Genomic DNA, 19,967 nt, shown 5'->3' on the forward strand with positions numbered 1-19,967 from the left:
GTATGAACCATACGTGCGTTAGAATTGTGGAGAAATACAAAAATGGACATAGGGTCTCGGCCCACTAGGCCCAGCAATTCTCACTGGAGTTACAAAGTGCAGGTGCTGGAATATTGCATAAAACACAAAGTGCTGGAGGAACTTAATGGGTCAGGCAGCATCTGTGGAGGGAATGGACAGGTGATATTTCGAGTCAGGACTCTTCTTCAGACTGACCTGCTGAGTTGCTCCAGCACTATGTGTTTAAAACCAATTCTACACCAATGTTTTCCCTGTTAGTCTTTATCTGTTAAAAGCATGTCTTTGTTTCTTTTAATTAGGGGCAGCCTTGGAATTAGTAAAGATTTTTGTGTACAATACAATTGGACATCAGGACTTCGATACCAAAGAAAAATCTTCACTTAAGAGTGCAAAGTGCTGGAGTAACTCAACGGGTCAGGCAGCTTCGCTGGAGAACATGGATATGGGACGTTTCGATATAGAAACCATCTTCGTTATGAAAGAGGGTTCTGACCCGAAATGTCACCTTTCCAAGTTCTCCAGAGATGTTGCCTGACCCACAGAGTTATTCCAGCATTTTGTGTCCTTATGTCTAAACCGGCATGTACAATTCCTTGTTTCCATTAAATGTCTTCACTTAACCATTTACGCCATTCAAACCAAGTCTAGCCTTCACCAGAGTTGGCCAAATGTTTGATGGACCCGGAGGTGGGATATAAGAACAGAAATTTAAGTAAAACATTTCAACTCTATCCTTTTTTTTGTTGCTCACTTCCAGGTATTAAAAAAAACAATGCATGTTAGATATTTATAGGTGTTAAATGTGGCTGAAGATGGTATAGATTTACGAAGTTAAAACAAAGTCTGCACAATAGTGTATCACTGACTCAGACATTTTGGAATGCGAAGTAATTCTCCATTTTGCAAGATGTACCCTTTATCCTGCATCTGTGCACTGTGAACGGCTTGATTGTTATGTTATGTATATGGTATTTTCTTTGACTGTATAGCACGCAAACAAAAGTTACTTTCTGTACCTCGGTACACGTGACAATAATGATAAACTAAGGCAACTATATCAAAAACGAACTAAGCCTGTACTAGTTAACACATTGTAGTTTAAAGAACTCTGTACTCGCTGGGGTTTAGAAGAATGGGGGGGGGGGGACATCGTTGAAACTTACTGAATAGTGAAAGGCCTGAATAGAGTGGATGTGGAGAGGGTGTTTCCACGTGGAATCTAGGATCAGAGGCCATAGCATCGGAATAAAAGGACGTACCTTTAGAATGGAGATGAGGGGGAATTTCTTTAGTTAGACGGTGGTGAATCTGGGGAATTCATTTCCACAGAAGGCTGTAGAGGACAGGTCAATGGATGTTTTAAGGTGGAGATTAATAGATTCTTGATTAGTATGGGTATCATGGGTTATGGGGAGAAGGCAGGGGAATAGGGCTGAGTGAGAAAAATAGATTGAATGGTAGAGTAGACTTGATGGGCCAAATGACCAAAATGGCCTAATTCTGTACCTATAACTGATGAACCAGCTAAACTCATCAGCACTGAACCATTTTTAAGGTAGAATGTATTTTTAAGGCAGAGATGAACAGATACTTGATTAGTATGGGTGTAGAAGGCTGGAGAGGGAAAGATGAATCAGCCATGACTGAATGGCAGAGTAGACTTGATTAGCCGAATGGACTACTTCTGCTCCTATGACTTATGAACTAGGAAACTACTTCACCTCCTGCTGTCCTTGAAGTCCTGCCGCTGTTTATGTAGCCACAGTGTAAAGAACAACTTCTTGGAAGCGTCCATATCACTGACACCATCATTAATTCCACGTTTATTTATTTGTATAAATCTCAGAAACCACAAGGGACAAATCACTTACTGTTAAAATACTATAATTCGGTTGAATCAGATGGCATTTCATAAATTAAATAGATCTTCATATGGCGATCCGTGTACTAAAATTCCTAGCTATACAGAACAAAGACATCATCAGAATAAAGTCCCTAAATAAAGACATCATCTCTCCCACCCAATCTTTTAGAAGCAAAATCACAGCCCAAATGAACACGGTGTCTCTTTCGAAATGACTTTGGCTTTTTAAATAAATTGCTTAGAGCACAAGGCAGTTCTGCAATAGATACTCCTACAGAATGTCAAAATGTGACTGAAGTTGACGAATTTAAGAATTTATTAACAGTTAGCGTGTGATAGCGTGTGCCCATTCCCAATAGGTAAAGGGGCTCGCTGTTAACCCGGACCTGGCGGACTTGTCTTTCGTCTGATGTCTTCCGCCCGTGAGTTTTAAATCATTTCTAAGTACCAGTTCGGCAGACAACAGTTATCCGATTGCGTTCAATCTCACGGGTTGTTTTATCTGTAGATATTGTCCGCCCGGTCGCTGAAGTACAGTCTAGTTACTAGGATGTCCTTAACAGATCTGCTTGCCCGAGGCGGTGTAGGTGGGGAGCAGAGAGATGGCGGGGCCGTGTGCTGTATGTTCTTTCGCCTTCAGTCTCAGGCTTGCGATGCTGTTGGACTTCCTATCCATGGCCGTGGAGTCAGAGTGCGGTGGGAAGGGCCCGGGGTCCGCTGACGGGACAGAGGGTTTCACAATCAGGGAGGTCGCCATGAGAGGGTTCATCGCCGTGAAGAATCTGCAAAACACAACGAGCTATTCAGCTGTAGACACAAGAAACTGCAGATGCTGGTTTATTGAAACAAAAAGCACAAAGTGCTGGAGTAACTCGGCGGGCAAGGCAACATATCTGGACAACATTTGTGGGAAGGAACAACATCTGCTGGTTTACACCGATGCATAGAGAATGCTGGAGCAACTCAGCGGGCCAGGGAGCATGTCTGGAGAACATGGATAGGTGACGTTTTGAGTCGGAACCCTTCCTTAGACTGATTATTGTAGAGGGAGAGAGATGGGAAGGGTATACCTATTAGGGCGCATGTTGACGAACAGAGATCAGTACAGCACATGAACAGGTCCCTCGGCCAACAACGTTCAGGCCAGAAGGAGGTTTAGATTAAGATGGCATAATGTTGGGAGCAGATATAATAACAGAGTTTAGATAGGCACGTAGATATTCTGGGAATTAAAATATATGGACCATGTGCCTATCTAAACACTATTTGGTCGGTTACAGTAAACACACCCTGTGTCCACTCAAAATGATGTCAAGACCAGTACATCAGGCTGCACATAATCCATATTCCTCCATTCCATGCATATCCAAAAGCCTCTTAAACGCCACCATCGTATCTGCCTCCACCACGCCCCTGGCATCGCGTTGCAAGCAATCACCGCCTTCTATATTAAAAAAATATGCCCGCACATCTCCGTTAAACTTTACCCCTCTCACCTTAAAACCACACCCTCTTGTCTTTGACATTTCTATCTTGGGGAAAAAAGATTCTGACTGTCTATCTTAACTACGCCTCTCATAATTTTATATCATTCTATCAGGTCTCCTCCTCAACCTCCGACGTTCCAGAGAAAACGACCCAACCTCCCCTGAAACCTAATAACCTCTAATCCAGTCAGCGTTCTGGTAAACCTCTTCAGCACCAAAAGAAGTGAGGTGTTGCAGATTCTGATCACACCCCTTCCAACCGGTCAACTCAAACACTGGAACAAAACAAATACGAATTATTGCAGGTTCTGGAAAGGACCCAGATAGCCACACAGCATATGCGAAGAGATAAACTGGCATCATTTCAGATCAATAACTGGTTTGGGGGTTTGAACTGAAAGATTCCACTGTCTCCGCGCCCTGAGTATGGCCTGATTTCCCTTTCCCCGTTAAATGTTACTTTAACTTGACAGCGTTGACGCCAATGATGGCTGTATACGAGTTAATAACGTTATAGTCCTTATAATTCAGATGCGCCGATTCCAAATACAACAAAACAATTACGGCAACTAATTCAGCGGGAAGGAACTGCAGATACTGGTTTACATCGAAGATAGATACTAAATTCTGGAATGTCTCAGCGGGACAGGCAGCATCTCTGGAGAGAAGGAATGGGTGACGTTTCGGGTCGAGACCCTTCTTCAGTAATTTATGGCTATTAAAGGTTGAAAATATTTGTTGCATTTGTAAATTTGCCTTGATTTCAGGACCCGGTGTGAGCAATTTTGCATTTGAAAAATTAAAGAAAATAGAACAGGAAATACAACGAGACAGGTTGGTGTGGACCGATCGCTGGAATAATGCCACAGGATATATTGAATTGCATCGGACACACTGCTGAGAAGTGTAAAAATCGTCCCAGCAATAATTCACCAATGGGGATCTAAGTGTTACTCTGGGCTGGGGTAAAATTCCGACATGGGTCTTGTTCGTTGTACAGTCGGAATAAACTTAACTCTGCCCGGGCCACAGTTAACCCTTTCACCACCAAGGGTCTCGACACCTATTCCTTCTCTCCAGAGATGCTGTCTGACCCGCTGAGTTACTCCAGCTTTTTTGTGTATATCTTCGGTTGAAACCAGCACCTGCAGTTTCGTCCAACACAGTACTCTTTGATACGATCGCAAAATGTCCCGCATTGAAAACAAAATAGAAAACTATAAATAAACTTTCGATGTAATTAATCGAAAATAGACACAAAAAGCTGGAGTAACTCAGTGGGACAGGCAGCAACTCTGGGGAGAAGGAATGGGTGACGTTTCCACACGATGCCCTTCTTCTGAAATATGTTGCTACTTTCTTCGATTGTATTAATAGGAAAGAAAGCCTTCGTGGCTGGAGACTGGTTGAAATTGATTGGAGATAGACACAAAAAGCTGGCGTAACTCTGCGGGTCAGGCAGCATCTCTGGAGAGAAGGAGTGGGTGACGTTTCGGATCGAGACCCTTCTTCAGACCCGTCTTCAGACTGTGATTGGAATGGGTTGTACAAAATGATTTGGATAGTTGCAGACAAATAACGTCGAGTTATCCATAGAGTGCGGGCATTTAATCTTGAATACTTCATAAAAAAGATGGGAAGACGGTTGTCAATGCTCGGAGGATGATAAGATACTGGAGTGGTGGACCCGGATAGTGAGGGATAGGCAAGGTTATACAACACTATATAAATATATGCGATCAATATTTTCATTTCAACAACCATGAATCATAAAAGTGAGATTTCAGATTTTTAATCATCTCTATCTTTTTCACGCCTTTCCTTTTCAAACGTAAGAAAATGGAAGGCAAAATTAAATTATGCTGATCGGAATTCGATTGCTCCATTCTCCTAATTTCGTTGGGACCTCAAGGGGTCCAAATGACAAATAAATTGAATCTTGAATCTTGAATCTTGAATCTAATTCCCCTTTGCTTCTTTCAAAGCACTGTTCCCAATACCATTGTAACCACATTCCATTGAGATCCCATTTAGGCAAGGTTTGATCTGGTAAGAACAGTAAAATAATGCTTAATTCAATCGATTAAGTGGTTTCAAGGATATTGCTAGTTATTTTTGATAGTAAAAAAAACATGCATGCATTATCCAGGATTCGATCTTAAATTACTTTCAAAGATAGGCACAAATCGCTGGTCAGGCAGCGTCTCTGGAGAAAATGAATAGGTGACGTTTCGGGATCAGTTCTTCACCCATTCCTTTTCCCCCAGAGATGCTGTCTGACCCCTTGGGTTATTCCAGCTTTTTGTGTCTGTCTTCGATTTAAACCAACATTTGCAGTTCTTTCCTAAATTACTTTCGTTGTATTTTAACAACCATTAATCATAAATCGCATGCTTTTCTGCACCTTCGATTCAGAATTCACATCAACGTTCCCGCTATTTGGAATATTGTGGTCACCCCACTCTGGTAGGAAGTGAAGGCTTTGAAATGGGTGCAAAAAAAGTTCACAAAAACGATGCCTGGATTAGGTAGATTGGAAAGACATGGATTGTTCTCTCTGGAATGCCGGAGATTGAGGGTGGACCTTATACAAGCATATAAAATTATGTGAGGCAGATCTAGCGGAGACGATCAGAACCTTTTTTTCCGCGGATAGAAAGACCAAAGACCAGAGGGAGGCAAAGTTCAAATGAGATGTGCGAGGCAATTTTTTTTACACAGTGGGTGGTGAGTGTGTGGAACGCGCTGCCTGGGGTGGTGGTGGAGGCAGATATGATAGTGACATCTAAGCATTTGTATAGGTACATGGATGTGTAGAGATTGAAGGGATGTGGATTTATATGCAGGTAGATAAATGTTGGGGTTGGCATCAATTGATGGGCCAAAGAGCGATTTTTCCCTTCACCGTCAATGTTCGTTTTAACTCCGATATCGACGTTAATTATTAATGATTGGGCACCATTTCCAATGTTACTTAGTCTTCATATTATTCTTTCGGCAATGAAGAAATCGCGCTGTTTGTGTGGTCAAATGAAAATGTGGCGCATAATGTGATTCAATAAAATGACGTAGGGAGGAATTGATTTAGTCCGAGGGTGGTGAATTTTTGGAATTCATTGCCACAGATGGCGGTGGAGGCCAAGTCATTGGGTATTTATAAAGCTGGAATTGACATGTCCTTGATCAGAAAGGGTGTCAAAATAATGGGGAGAAAGCAGGAAATAGGGTTGAGAGGGATAGATAAATCAAACATGATTGAATGGCGGAGTAGACTAGATAGGTCGAATGGCTTAAATCTGCTCATATGATAGATGCATATAAACAATAAAAAGGATGGTTAGTACTTTTTGCAATAGGTGCGGAGATGGTTCCACCAACCTTCCAAAGTGTGGGTTGAGTAAGGGATGTCTGAAGAAGGTGGTCCCGATGAAGGTACTGATTCCTAGCTGGGCTGCCGAGCTGTAGGCGCTGGGTGCTGTCGCCGGAGAGAGTGTTGGTATGGATGACGACCTCCAACTCGGATCCATGCCGGTGGATTGAGTCAGCGGTACATCCAAGTAGAGCCCCAGCGGACTAGTCAATGACAACCCGTGCGGATGGCCCAGGCTCCCTGCCTTCTCACGCTTCCTCCACTTGGCTCTGCGGTTTTGAAACCAAACCTTGAAAGGCACAACGCGACATTATCAGAATGTGCGCCTACCCGAGCTGACCAATAAACCATGTCCAGGAAGGAATTGCACATGCTGGTTTACACCGAAGATAGACACAACATGCTGGAATAACTCAGCGGGACAGGCAGCGTCTCTGGAGAGAAGTAATGGACTCACTCTGAAGAAGGGTCTCGACCCGAAACGTCACCCACTCCTTCAATCCAGAGATGCTGTCTGTCCCGCTGAGTTACTCCAATAGATCAAGACCACAATTAATTAACAGCACCATGGAAATAATCAATGGCGATTTCGGTGACCCGAGTGTCACAAGGAGATTTCTGGACTTAACTGGACTAAACTAAGGCCTTAAAATGTCATTTCTAAATGAAATGCTAGGTGTTGGAGGAACTCAGTGAGGGGGGCAGCATTTTGGGAGGGGGATAGACAGGCGAGGTTGAGAGTCGAGATTCTTCAGCAGTCTGACCCGAAACGTCGTCTTGTCCATTATGCATCTCATCTGCTAGCTGACACGCTGAGTTCCTCCAGCACTTTGTGTTTTGCTCAGATCCCAGCATCTGCAGTTCCTCGTGACTCCATTCAGAGAGAAATAGTTGGCCAAGGGGAAGTTGTTCCAGACGGGGAAACAGAAAACGTTGCAAGAACAGACTATATAAGAAACATCGTTTGTGGAGAGTTCACGTTTCAGGTAACATTCACTGCATTAGACCCCGCTGAGACCAAGGGTCGCTGATCTGAGACTATACCTCCGTTTAATTTTCTACCGATGCTGTCTGACCTGCTGAGAGTTTCCGGTATTTTTCGGTATTTATTTCAGATTGGCGCTTTTTTAAATTTTCATTTACTTTCTTGGGGCTTATTTGTAAAAGATACATGGCTAGAGTTCAGAGTTAAAGCATGGAAATCAGGCCTTTATAGTTCACGCCAACCATCGATCGCCCGTTCACAGCTGTTCTATGCTACCGACAACCCTGCAGGTATTTGGGACGTGGGAGGAAACCGGAGCGGTCACAGCAGGAACGTGCAAACTCCACACAGGCAGCACCCGAGGCCGGGATCGAACCCGGGTTTCTGGCGCTGCGCCGATGTAGCGAAACTGTGCGGTGGGAAGATCTGATATACCTGTCCCCAATGCCAATGTTTAAGGATTATTTTCAAACTCTCTTTAAGTGTTTCCAAAAAAGTCGAGTCGTTGGCAGCTCACATCCATTCCGAGTACACAACTGTCAATATGGTTCAGCCGAGGATAATACCCCAATTCAGATAACAGCGATTCGCAACATATAATTTGATGAGAGTGAATTTTATTTTCAACTCAAATGGGAAAGCGACTGAAACATCGGACGTGCAGGTTGACGCTGTAGGTAACTTGAATTCTTAACCCGGGGGTCTCATGCCTAAAATCCGCAACAACTTTAGTTCAGTGGCAAAAAGGGTGTGAAATATTTCCAGCGATTTTTCTTTAGCGTTTGAGTGGATGAAAGGCGAGTTGAATTGTTACCACATTTCCACAAGGAAGAAGCACTCTCTGTGTCGGTACTTTACAGAACTCAAGACAAACACAGATTGATGGAGTAACTCAGCGTGTCAGGCAGCAACTCTGAATAAAAGGATGGGTGACGTTTCGGATCGGGACCCTTCTTCAGACTGAAGAACTAAGAACTTCAGACTAAGTCTGAAGAAGGGTCTCGACCCGAAACGTCACATATCTTTTTTCCACTCGATGCTACCCGACACGCTGAGTTACTCCAGCACTTCGTGTCTCTATCTTCGGTAATACCAGTATCTGCAGTTCCTTTCTGACTGGTGCAGACACCAGTCTGAAGAAGGGTCTCAACCCGAAACGTCACCCATTCCTTCTCTCCAGAGATGCTGCCTGTCCCGCTGAGTTTCTCCAGCTTTTTATTTTTCTGCAGGTCATTTCTACGCTTTACAGAACACAAGTCAGTCTGGCATCTCACACTGAGGTCGCCTGTTACATAGAAGAGAGAACACGGAACAGCACAGCACAGGAACAGGCCCTGCGGCCCACAATATATGTGCCGGGCATGAAGCCAACTATTTGCCAGCACATAATCCATATCATGTCCACTCTGTCTCTGATCATCATCTCCGGTAGCGTGTTCCAGGCACTCACCACCCTCTGCGTAATAACAACTTGACATACTTATATCTCCATTACACGCTGCCTCTCTCGCCTTAAAGCTATCTATGCCCTCCAGTATTTGCCATTTCCATTTCTTGGATAAAGATTCCGACCGGCCACCCTCTCTATGCCTCTCACAATGCCATGCATTTCTATCTGGTCTCCCCGCGACTTCTGGTGTTCCAGAGAAAACAATCCGAGACTGTCCAACTTCTCCCTGTAGCTAATACCCCCCGAATCCAGGCATAATTCTGGTAAACCCGTTCGTCTCACAGTCCAGACCCCCTCGAATATTTCTAAGTGCAAGGCTTTTCGCTTTCTCGACGTTAAATCTTTGTTGATAATGGTGTTTAAACGCTATCGTAGAACGTGCCAACCAATCATAGTTATCATATTTTTTTTTATACTTGTGTGTGAAACAATTATCTCCTCATATTATAATCATTATGTAATAAACACGGAAGTTTCATAGTAGAGTCATGTTCTCCAGAGATACTGCCTGACCCGCTGAGTCACTGCAGCACTTTGTGGCCTATTTTTTTGAATTCATTAAAAAAAAAATTGTTCTAACACAAAAGTGTGTGACCATTGTGTAATAATTGTATTTGTGGTGACGTTTTAATAATTTCTGATAAGATAAATCTTCGGTTTTTTTTGTATTTACTCAGCAAGGTTGTGTTTTAATTAAATAACCGTGCCCAGACCGCCCAGTCCCGTTGGTGCAAACGCCATATGGTTTCTGTTCGCGAACACTCGCCAAAGCCCTTTGTAATTTCGCCATCCCCAGAGAACGGAATCAGAGTGAAAAATTCACTGAATGTGGATAATTTAACTTTGATCTATCTGCCCCCCTTCTTCAGGAGTTGCCGCAGGAATGTTTGAACGTGTGACTTCATCTAAGCAATTGGGAAGTCTTAACTCTAGCCATCTATTATAAAATATTTCTCCCGAATTCTCTCACGAAGATTTCGCCTGTTTTTAAGAGATGCTGCCGCGCCCGCTGAGATACTTCAGCACTCTGTGTCTATCTTTGAAATAGATACAGATTATCTGAGACTGTTGTGTATCTGCCATGCCCCTCCCGCGTTTGTGCCTACGGGCCCCAGTTAACACAATTCTGCATTCGATGAGTACGATTTAACCCTGTCCCGTCCATATACCGCATAAAGGAGTGAGAAACTCACATACCTGGACCCGTGCTTCGGTTAAATCGAGTCTCATTGCCAGGTCTTCCCTGCGGAGAAACACAACACATTATTGTCCCCGTTTAACCCGACTAATATTTCAAGCATAACATTAGTATCCAGCGGACCTGAGACTAAACGGTCTACCCCGAGTCACAGATATGGTGTGATAGGGTGATAATGCGTGGAAACAAGCCCTTCGGCCCTACTTGGCCATGCCGACCAACATGCCCCATCCCCACTAGTCCCACCGGCCTGCCTCGAAACCTGTCCGATCCATGTACCTGTCTAAATGTTTCTTAAACGTTGCGATATTATCTGCCTCAACCACCTCCTACGGCAGCTTGTTCCATACACCCACCACCCTTCGTGTAAATAAATCCTCAGGTTCCCATCAAATCTTCACCCCCTCACCTTAAACCTATGTCCTCTGGTTCTCTATTCCCCTACTCTGGGCACGAGTATTCCGCCAGTGTTTGTTCTTAATCCACATTTCCAGCATCTGCAGAAATTTTCTTTCGTATCAGAAATGTGTGTTTTCAACACAGTTTCGTTGCAGAAAATTCATTTATTTAAGGAGCAAAGCTAATACTTCATCGTCACATCCAATGAAATAATTAAACATAATGCGAGTATTTTGCACAGTCCCGATATGCACTCTTTGTAAATCATTCCCTCATAGTTGGAAAATAATATTGGGGAGTGAATGGTTAGGGGGAAAAAGGGGGATATGGATTTTAATATGTATACAGTATTTTATAGGATCATTTCTAATCATATTTGAATTTTAAATGCAACCTACTTTTTTTAAACGGGGTAGAAAATATATTTCAACTCGTGCGAGGTAAATTTGTTTTGCGATTTATTTAATTGTTGAGGGTAATTAGGATAATGTTTTAATCATTCGTATTCACTTCTTTGTAATTTGACATTTGGACAGTTACATAGATGGGAAAGGTTTAGAGGTATTTGGGCCAAACGCGGGAAAGTGGGTCGGCACGGACAGGTTGGGCCGAAGGGCCAGTTTCTGTGCTGTATGAGAACCCACCCTATGAGGGGGATGCCTTATTCCAAGAAGCAGAAGTCTAACGGACAGAAGAGGAGGATGTAGATTTTAACATTTGTCCGGTAATTTCTAGGAATCATTTCTAATCATACGTTAATTTAATATGCAATCTACTTTTTAAACGGTCGGTGCAAAACGCAGCAGGTGACTGCGGGTGATAGTTAAGGTCGCTGGCAGTTTCCTGAGCCGACCCTCCGTTACCTTGTAAAGACATCGGGGTAATGGGTTTTTCTGAAAGCTCTCTCCAGTTCCTCCAACTGAAAGTTGGTAAATGTGGTTCTGTAGCGACGCTGTTTCCGTTTGAACGGCCCGTCCTCTTGTTCATCAATGCAGGGGAAGTAATGAAGGCTGGTTTTACCCTCCATACACTCTCTCTCATCCGCTACTTCCTCCGTCCTCTCCTCCTCTTTCCCCTCTTCCAGCGGCTGGCTACCTGACTCTCGCTCTCTCTCCCCACCACTTTTTCCAGCCGGCGTCGAAGGCAGAGCGTTTGGCCGCTTCAGTTCGCCCCGTCTCTCCACTGGTGCTGCCAGCGAGTCGGCTTCGTTCCTCTCTTCATTATCCCGGCGTCCAAACCCTCCTTTACCTACCCCTGGTTCGGAACGAGCAAGGCCCGTTGAAAACTGATGCCAACCCACCGTTTGCTTCCGTGAACCGGACAAATGACCTACAGAAACAAAGATAGAAACGAAAACCAAATCATAACAAGATTTATTTCGATAACGTTGCAAAAATAACAACGATCATAAACAATGCTCCCGTATTTATACATCTATACATTGCCTTATACATTTATACATGTCCCCTATATTTAAACATTGTTGTTTAATAAATAATCACCTCTCACACACACACACACACGCAAACAAGGTATAAAAAGCAGAGGCTTGTCGAAAATTCTTTATAAACGAATAAATTAAGAATATTTTTTTTGTTTTTGGAAGGTGCGCATTTTGAACCAATGCCCCTTCTGCACCGACACGATTAGGTCTCCAACAACTTACCCGCATTTTCCTCCATTTGAAGTGATTTGCTTCCATTCTCCGTTCTACCCGGAACCATTTCTCCCCTGAAGTTTTTCCCAGTTCTGGTGCCAGACAAGGGGGCATCTTGGCGTTTCACGGGCCGGTTGGTGCGCCCCAAAATGCTGTCAATGAGATACGAAGAGAGCAGGGGGAAAGGTTGGGACTTCTCAGTACAGGCGGAATCCAGGTTCCCGGGACAAGACAGCGAGCTGCTCCTCTCCGTTTGCATCTCTCTCCCGCTTCTCGGCGAATGTCAGGCGACAAACCTTCCTCCCGAAAAGCATCAACATGTCTAATGAGCGCATTAATGACGCTTGGCAATTTGAGAGCCCACCACTTTAAATACACATCTACGGCCACACATCCCATTGGTACACGGTGTGACCAGCGCCACACTGTTGTGCAATCTAAAATCTGGGCTGGACTTCATCTTTTGTAAGGACCTTTAAATTAAATCAACTAACGGAACCAAGGGTAAATGCACTGAATCTTTCATCCCAGAGTAGGGGAATCAAGGACCAGAGGATATAAGGTTGTGAGGGGGGGGACGATTTAATAGAAAACTAAGGGACATTTCAAGGGGTTGTGGGTGTGTGAAATAAACAGGCAGAGGAGGCATATGAGGTAGACACTGTCACACCATTTAAACATTCATTTGGACAGGTACATGGATAGTGTGTAGAAAGAAACTGCAGATACTGGTTGAATAGTCAAAATGTCACCTATCCCTTTTCTCCAGAGATGCTGCCAGACCAGCTGAGTTACTCCAGCACGTTGTACATGGACAGGGTAGGTTGAGAGGGAAATGGGCCAAACTCAGGCAGGAGGGACTAGTGTAGCTGGGACATGTTGGTCGGTGTAGGCAAGTTGCGCTGAAGGGCCTGTTTCCACACTGTATGACTCCATAACTCTACAAGATGAACCATATCAATAATGTCATCCTGCCGTTCTCTATACACACTTTCATGCTTGGTAAATTCGCTTCTTTCCATTTCTCTCATGTAGGGGACAAAGCATAGGGTAAGTCGTGTATTTTACATATAAACTTGCTTCTTAGGATGACTTTAATCAAAATTTCCTTGGCGAAAATGTGATTTTGGTCCCAGACGAACCGGCAGTGTTTTTCCTGCCGACATGGGGTTCAAATTCACTGCAACTGCAACGTTCCAATCGATCACGTTTCACAAAAACCCACTCGCAAGATGATTTAAAAGCCCATTAATTTACGGGAATTAAACATTAAATTCCTTCCATTTGGCCTATAAATTCATGACAATGAGATTTAAAAATCATGTTATATTGTGAATTCTTGCGTGAATGTTATTTGGGCACTTAGGCTATTTAAACATGTTAACCTTTTCTTAAGAAATGGATAGATGTTTAGATCTAGGAATTGAATTTTGTAATTAGCTACATTTAGGTAACTAACTAATTATATGCTTTAATTTCAGGTCATCCAAGTAAGATTGTTTCATATTTGTTTCAGAATGCTTCAATCTATAATAACTGAAAATTCTTTCAGTTCTCTTAATTTTTAAGAAAGTTATGGGCTTTTGACTGTCCTCGATCACAGCTTTTGTGTTAAGTCAATGGAAAAGCAATAAGGAACAAGATGCTAATTTCCGAGTATGAAAATGGCGATAACTTTTTTAATACTGAAGAAATGAAAGTTAATTAGGTGTGAAATTAAACTTCTTTTTATGCTTTATCTGATGGGATAAATTGCAGACTTGATTTTTAAAATCTCAAAATGTTCTAATATTGCTATAACATGCTGACCTACTACGACCTACTACGACTAAACCTACGAGTAAAAAAAGTATAGATTTTTTCCATGCAGACCTTTTTTTACTTGCGGGCATTTTTTAACATATTGAATAAAACGGCGCGACCTAGCTGAGGCCTCGAGTACGCGGAGACCACTCTCGAGCATGAAGGAGAGTTACGAAGACCTCCTATGACCTTGTGTCGACCATGCTGCAAGTATGAGTCGAGGACAAACTCACCAGAACTCGTGGATTTGGTCGCCCAAGTGGGACAGGTCCTTAAGTGCTGAGGGATGCACTGAAGCTTGGTGCAGCCAATGGTAAGGCTCTGTGGGGGAGGACCACAGTCTCAGGTCCTTCTGCTGCTGGACATTGGGGGGGAAGGGCGAAGTGGAGTTGCCATTCAAACAAGGGAAGTGATATCACACAAGGGGCCACATTAGTGGCAAGGGTATCGGGTAAAATAATATTTGTGAGCACTACGATACAACGTAAATGTATGAATGTAAAGCCTCCGAGAACGTTGGAAGGTCATACAGTTCTCATTTTGTATATATTTTTCATTTTGAATTAAGATTATTTTGATTAATTAAACAACTTAACCTAGATTGAATTTGGCAACATAGGCAGAGAAATACCAAATGGAAGGAGACAAAGTGCTGCAGTAACTCAGTGGGTCAGGCAACATTCCTGGAGAACATGGATATGTGAGTTGAGGGCCTGTCCCACTTTGCGATTTTTATGGGCAATGACCGGAAAGTCAAGTCAACCAAGTTTATTTGTCACATAGGAGACGAAAGTGCAGTGAAATGCAGTAATGCTCGACTTTTGCGGACACGGGGACAAACAACAAAACAACACAACAAAATTTTAAACACAGGCAACATTCTTTTACATAATAAATAATGGAGAAAAACGTTCAGTGGTTAGTCCCTGGTGTGAGTTGAGTCCGGCCTGAAATTCCACTTTGCGATTTTATCACCGGGCAACGGAGGCGTTTGCCTGACCGTAGCAGCAGCTGGAACAGTCCGTTGCAGGGGTGGAAGGGGTCTCCCATGATTTTATTGCTCTGGAGTTGCCCGTATGTTCCACAAGGGGGCGAGTTAAACAGTGCGTTTCAACGCACTACTCTCTGCAGACCTTCTTGTCCTTGGCAGTCACAAGCCAGATGGTCATATTTACGACATGCTTTCCGCGTCGCTGCGTAGAAACATGGAGGATCCTCACTCTGAATTTCCTCAATTGCCTGAGGTGCCTGAGTGACTGATGCCCGATGTCACCTAAAAACCGTCAAGTAGTACGACATAGCCGCGTCACAGCCGCGTCAAGGTACGACACTCCGCGTCACAAATGTGTCACCAATTTCCATGCATCACCATCCGGCACCATAGGATGGCATGCGACAGCATAGAACAGCATAGAACAGCACATGTGATGCCACATCCGTCAAGAGGGGTCAATGTACGTCTACCCCTGACACGATATGGCAAGACACAACAGGTTGCATCATCTGGGGCAACATCGCAACGCATCATGACGCATCGTTGTCGAATAGTGACACATGGTGACTCACGAACACGCACAATAAATTAGCATAGGCAATGACTGTGCGTCACCATGTGTCACCATGCGGCACCACGCATCACCCGTACGTCATCGTGCGAAAGGGCGCACGACAAGATAAGACACGCAGATGTCGTGCGAGGATTTTGAACATTCCAAACATTCCAGAGGCGGCAGGGAGACACCACGCATCAACCAGTTTTCAGGCTGTCGCCTAAAATGTCGCCCTTTACTCAAACACTTTGCGTCATTCTTTGTAAACCAGCATTTGCAGTTCCTTGTTTCTCCAATGACAAATGAAATTTGACCCTGAAAAATGTGAGGAGATGCATTTTGTAAGGAGTAATTGGATTTGGAAATACACCACAAATGGTGTGACCCCAAGAATCAGCGTTCTCTCCTCTACTCCATCAGTCTTCCACAACCTGAAACCTCTTCTGTGCATTTCATAGAAACATAGAAACATAGAAATTAGGTGTAGGAGTAGGCCATTCGGCCCTTCGAGCCTGCACCGCCATTTAATATGATCATGGCTGATCATCCAACTCAGTATCCCGTCCCGTACAGTTTCCAACTACAAATATTGCTAGCCTGAAGAATTCCTCCAGCACTCTGTTTTTAACTCCAGATCCCAGCATCTGCAGTCGCTGGTGGCCTCTCTTATGCTCTTGTGTGTTCTCTGATAAGTTTAAGGAGCAGAATTAGGTTATTCAACCCATCAAATCCACCGTCATTCAATCATGACTAATCTATCTTTCCCTCTCAACTCCATTCTCTTGCCTTACCCCCATTACCCCTGACACCCCTACAAACCAAGACTGTCAATCTCTGCCTCAAAAATATAACTAACTTTGGCTCCACAGCCATCTGTGGCAATAAATTCCATAGATTCACCACCTTCCGAGTAAAGAAATTCCTGCTCATCTCCTTTCTAAAGGTATGTACCTTTCATTCTGAGGCTGTGGCCTCTGGTCCGAGACTCTCCCACTAGTGGAACCATCCTCTCCATATCCACTCTATCTGGGCCTTTCATTATTCAGTAAGTTTCAATGAGGTCCCTCCTCATCCTTCTAAACTCCAGCGAGTACAGGCCGAGTGCCTTCAAATGTGCATTATATGTTAATCTATTCATTCCTGGGATTTCCTCACAAAATCTTCAATGGTGCAGTGGTTTAATGGTTCTTTATTATCATGTATGCACAGCACAGTGGAATTCTTTTGCACAACCCACAAATGCACAGTCGGCATAGTTTGGCACCATTTCCAAAAAAAGAATAAGTCCAAAGTACAAAGTCTGGTCCACATGCTGGACGTGCTGGAGCACCCTCGATCCAGGTAAACCCAGGTAAGCCCTAGGCTGCAGATCCGTGACCCAACATCACTCTCCTCGAACAAATTCCTCTGTGTCCCGGTAACGCCTCCAGCAGCTGACCTTGAAGCCGCTGGAGGCAATACCTAGTCCCTCACCTACTGGCCCACTCCTCATGTTAGTCGCTGCCAGCAGCTCCCTCCTCCACCACTTATCGGTCTTCTGGAGTTCCGAGCGGTCTGCTTGGGCCTCCTTTTCAGTGGAGAACCAGGCTTGCTACGGGCTGCCCACCGGGTGTTTGTTCTCATCAGCCACCAAGTACATCCTTGTTCTCTGAATCTTGAAGAATAAACATACATTAAGGAGAAGGTATGGTTGGCAGGAAATGTTTTTGCTTGGGCACAAGATTAAGCAATGTCCAACATAATGTCAAACTATCATGATGCCAAATTTACAAGAAGTAATCCAAATTTCTGGGGAACCCAAGATTCACAGATGATTTTGTAGATCCATATTCTGGTGTTGATTTGGTTTAAAATAATTAAAGATCCATCGTAGAGGAAATCGACTTTCATCTTTGCAATATTCTACTCTTCAAAAGCCATCACTCCAAAGTTTATTGTGCTTTGCATTCTTTGATGTGCAGCAAATGGCGAGGCCACTGAGCAACAGTGATGAAAGTTTACAACCTATTTAGTTTAACTTATTTAGTGCAAGATTGGTTTTAATAGCGGTTTATTATTGAAATGTACTGGCAAAGAGTGACAAACTTGATTTTGTGTTCTAGCAGTCAAATAGCGGTGGCACGAGGCACAGCTGGTAGAGTTGCTGCTTCACAGCTCCAGAGACTCATTTCAACCCTGATTTTGGGTGCTGTCTGTGTGGAGTTTCCACGTTCTCCCTGTGACCGCATAGGTTTCCTCTGACTACCCCCAACTCCTTCCATATTCCAAAGATGCGCGGGATTGTCGGTTCGTTAGCCTCAGTAAAATTGCCCCTAGTGTGTAAGGAGTGCATGTGAAGGTATGGTGACGTAGAACTAGTATGAACGGGTGATCAATGGTCCTTGTAGACTTGTTATATTGATCTATCAGTTAGTCAGTCAGTCAGTCAGCCAGTCAGTCGGTCGGTCGATCAATCGATCAATCAATCAATCAATCAATTGGTCAGTCGGTAGTTTTGTAGATCGATTGATCCATCAATCGATCAATCAATCAATCAATCAATTGGTCAGTCGGTAGTTTTGTAGATCGATTGATCCATCAATCAATCAATCAATTAATCAATCGATCGGTCGGTCGGTCGATCGATCAATCGATCAAATGATCAATCAATCAAACAATCAATCGATCAATCAAATGACTGAAACAATCAATCGATTAATCGATCAATCGAATAATTGATCAATCGATCAATCAATTGATCAAATCAATGTCAAATACTTGATCAGTTTCTGAGCATCCACAGCCCTCTGGGGTTAGAAGAATCCCAGGAAAACTCTCTTCATTTCCATGCTATATACAGGGGCACTTCCCCTTACTTCATCTCCTGCATCTGGTGCTCCTGATGTGGCCTCCATTACATCAGCATGTAAACAGACCATTGATCATCCACTCACACCAGTTCTATGTTATGCTATTTTTGCTTCCACTCCCTCCATGACAGGCATTTTTACAGAGGCCAATTAACCCACAACTCCCCCTGTCATTGAGATGTGGCTCGATCACGTTGAGCACCGGCTCCCCTCAAGGCTGTGTGTTCAGCCCGCTGTTGTTCACGCTGCTCACACATGACTGTGCTGCCAGATTCAGGGACAATAAGATCATAAAATTCGCAGATGACACAACAGTGGTGGGACTCATCAGCGGAGATGATGAATCAATGTACAGGGAGGAAGTGAAACAACTAATGGACTGGTGCGGCAACAACAATTTAGCATTCAACGTCGACAAAACAAAGGAGATGATTATTGACTTCAGGAGGTCGCAGCCAAAGCACACCCCCCTCAACATCAGTGGCACCACAGTGGAGAGAGTGGAGAGCATAAAGTTCCTCGGAGTGCAAATTACAGACAATCTCACCTGGTAGAAACATAGAAACATAGAAGGTGCAGGAGTAGGCCCTTTGAGCCTGCACCACCATTCAATATGATCATGGCTGATCATCCAACTCAGTATCCTGTACCTGCCTTCTCTCCATACCCCCTGATCCCTTTGGCCACAAGGGCCACATCTAACTCCCTCTTAAATATAGCCAATTAACTGGCCTCAACTACCTTCTGTGGCAGAGAATTCACGAGATTCACCACTCTCTGTGTGAAAAATGTTTTTCTCATCTCGGTCCTAAAAGATTTCCCCCTTATCCTTAAACTGTGACCCCTTGTTCTAGACTTCCCCAACATCGGGAACAATCTTCCTGCATCTAGCTTGTCCAACCCCTTAAGAAATGTGTAAGTTTCTATAAGATCCCCCCTTAATCTTCTAAATTCTAGCGAGTACAAACTGAGTCTATCCAGTCTTTCTTCATATGAAAGTCCTGACATCCCAGGAATCAGTCTGGTGAACCTTCTCTGTATTCCCTCTATGGCAAGAATGTCTTTCCTCAGATTAGGAGACCAAAACTGTACGCAATACTCCAGGTGTGGTCTCACCAAGACCCTGTACAAGTGCAGTAGAACCTCCCTGCTCCTATACTCAAATCCTTTTGCTATGAATGCTAACATACCATTCGCCTTCTTCAATGCCTGCGCACCTGCATGCCTACTTTTAATGAATGGTGTACCATGATACCCAGGTCTCGTTGCATCTCCCCCTTTCCTAATCGGCCACCATTTAGATAATAGTCTACTTTCCTGTTTTTGCCTCCAAA

General features: G+C 43.8%; 1 protein-coding gene across 1 annotated transcript; it reads right to left on the bottom strand.

The window, feature by feature from the left end:
* Window positions 1-1,819: 1,819 nt before the first annotated feature.
* LOC129702292 (aristaless-related homeobox protein-like) lies at window positions 1,820-13,801 on the bottom strand. Its single transcript, XM_055644011.1, has 5 exons — window positions 12,441-13,801; window positions 11,638-12,103; window positions 10,375-10,420; window positions 6,751-7,031; window positions 1,820-2,667 (listed from the first exon to the last, which is right to left on the bottom strand). The coding sequence occupies exons 1-5, from the start codon at window positions 12,688-12,690 to the stop codon at window positions 2,442-2,444; spliced, it is 1,269 nt and encodes a 422-aa protein (XP_055499986.1). The 5' UTR covers window positions 12,691-13,801; the 3' UTR covers window positions 1,820-2,441.
* Window positions 13,802-19,967: the final 6,166 nt, after the last annotated feature.

Source organism: Leucoraja erinacea, chromosome 12 (genome assembly GCF_028641065.1).
Source record: "Leucoraja erinacea ecotype New England chromosome 12, Leri_hhj_1, whole genome shotgun sequence".
Classification (NCBI taxonomy): Eukaryota; Metazoa; Chordata; class Chondrichthyes; order Rajiformes; family Rajidae; genus Leucoraja; species Leucoraja erinaceus.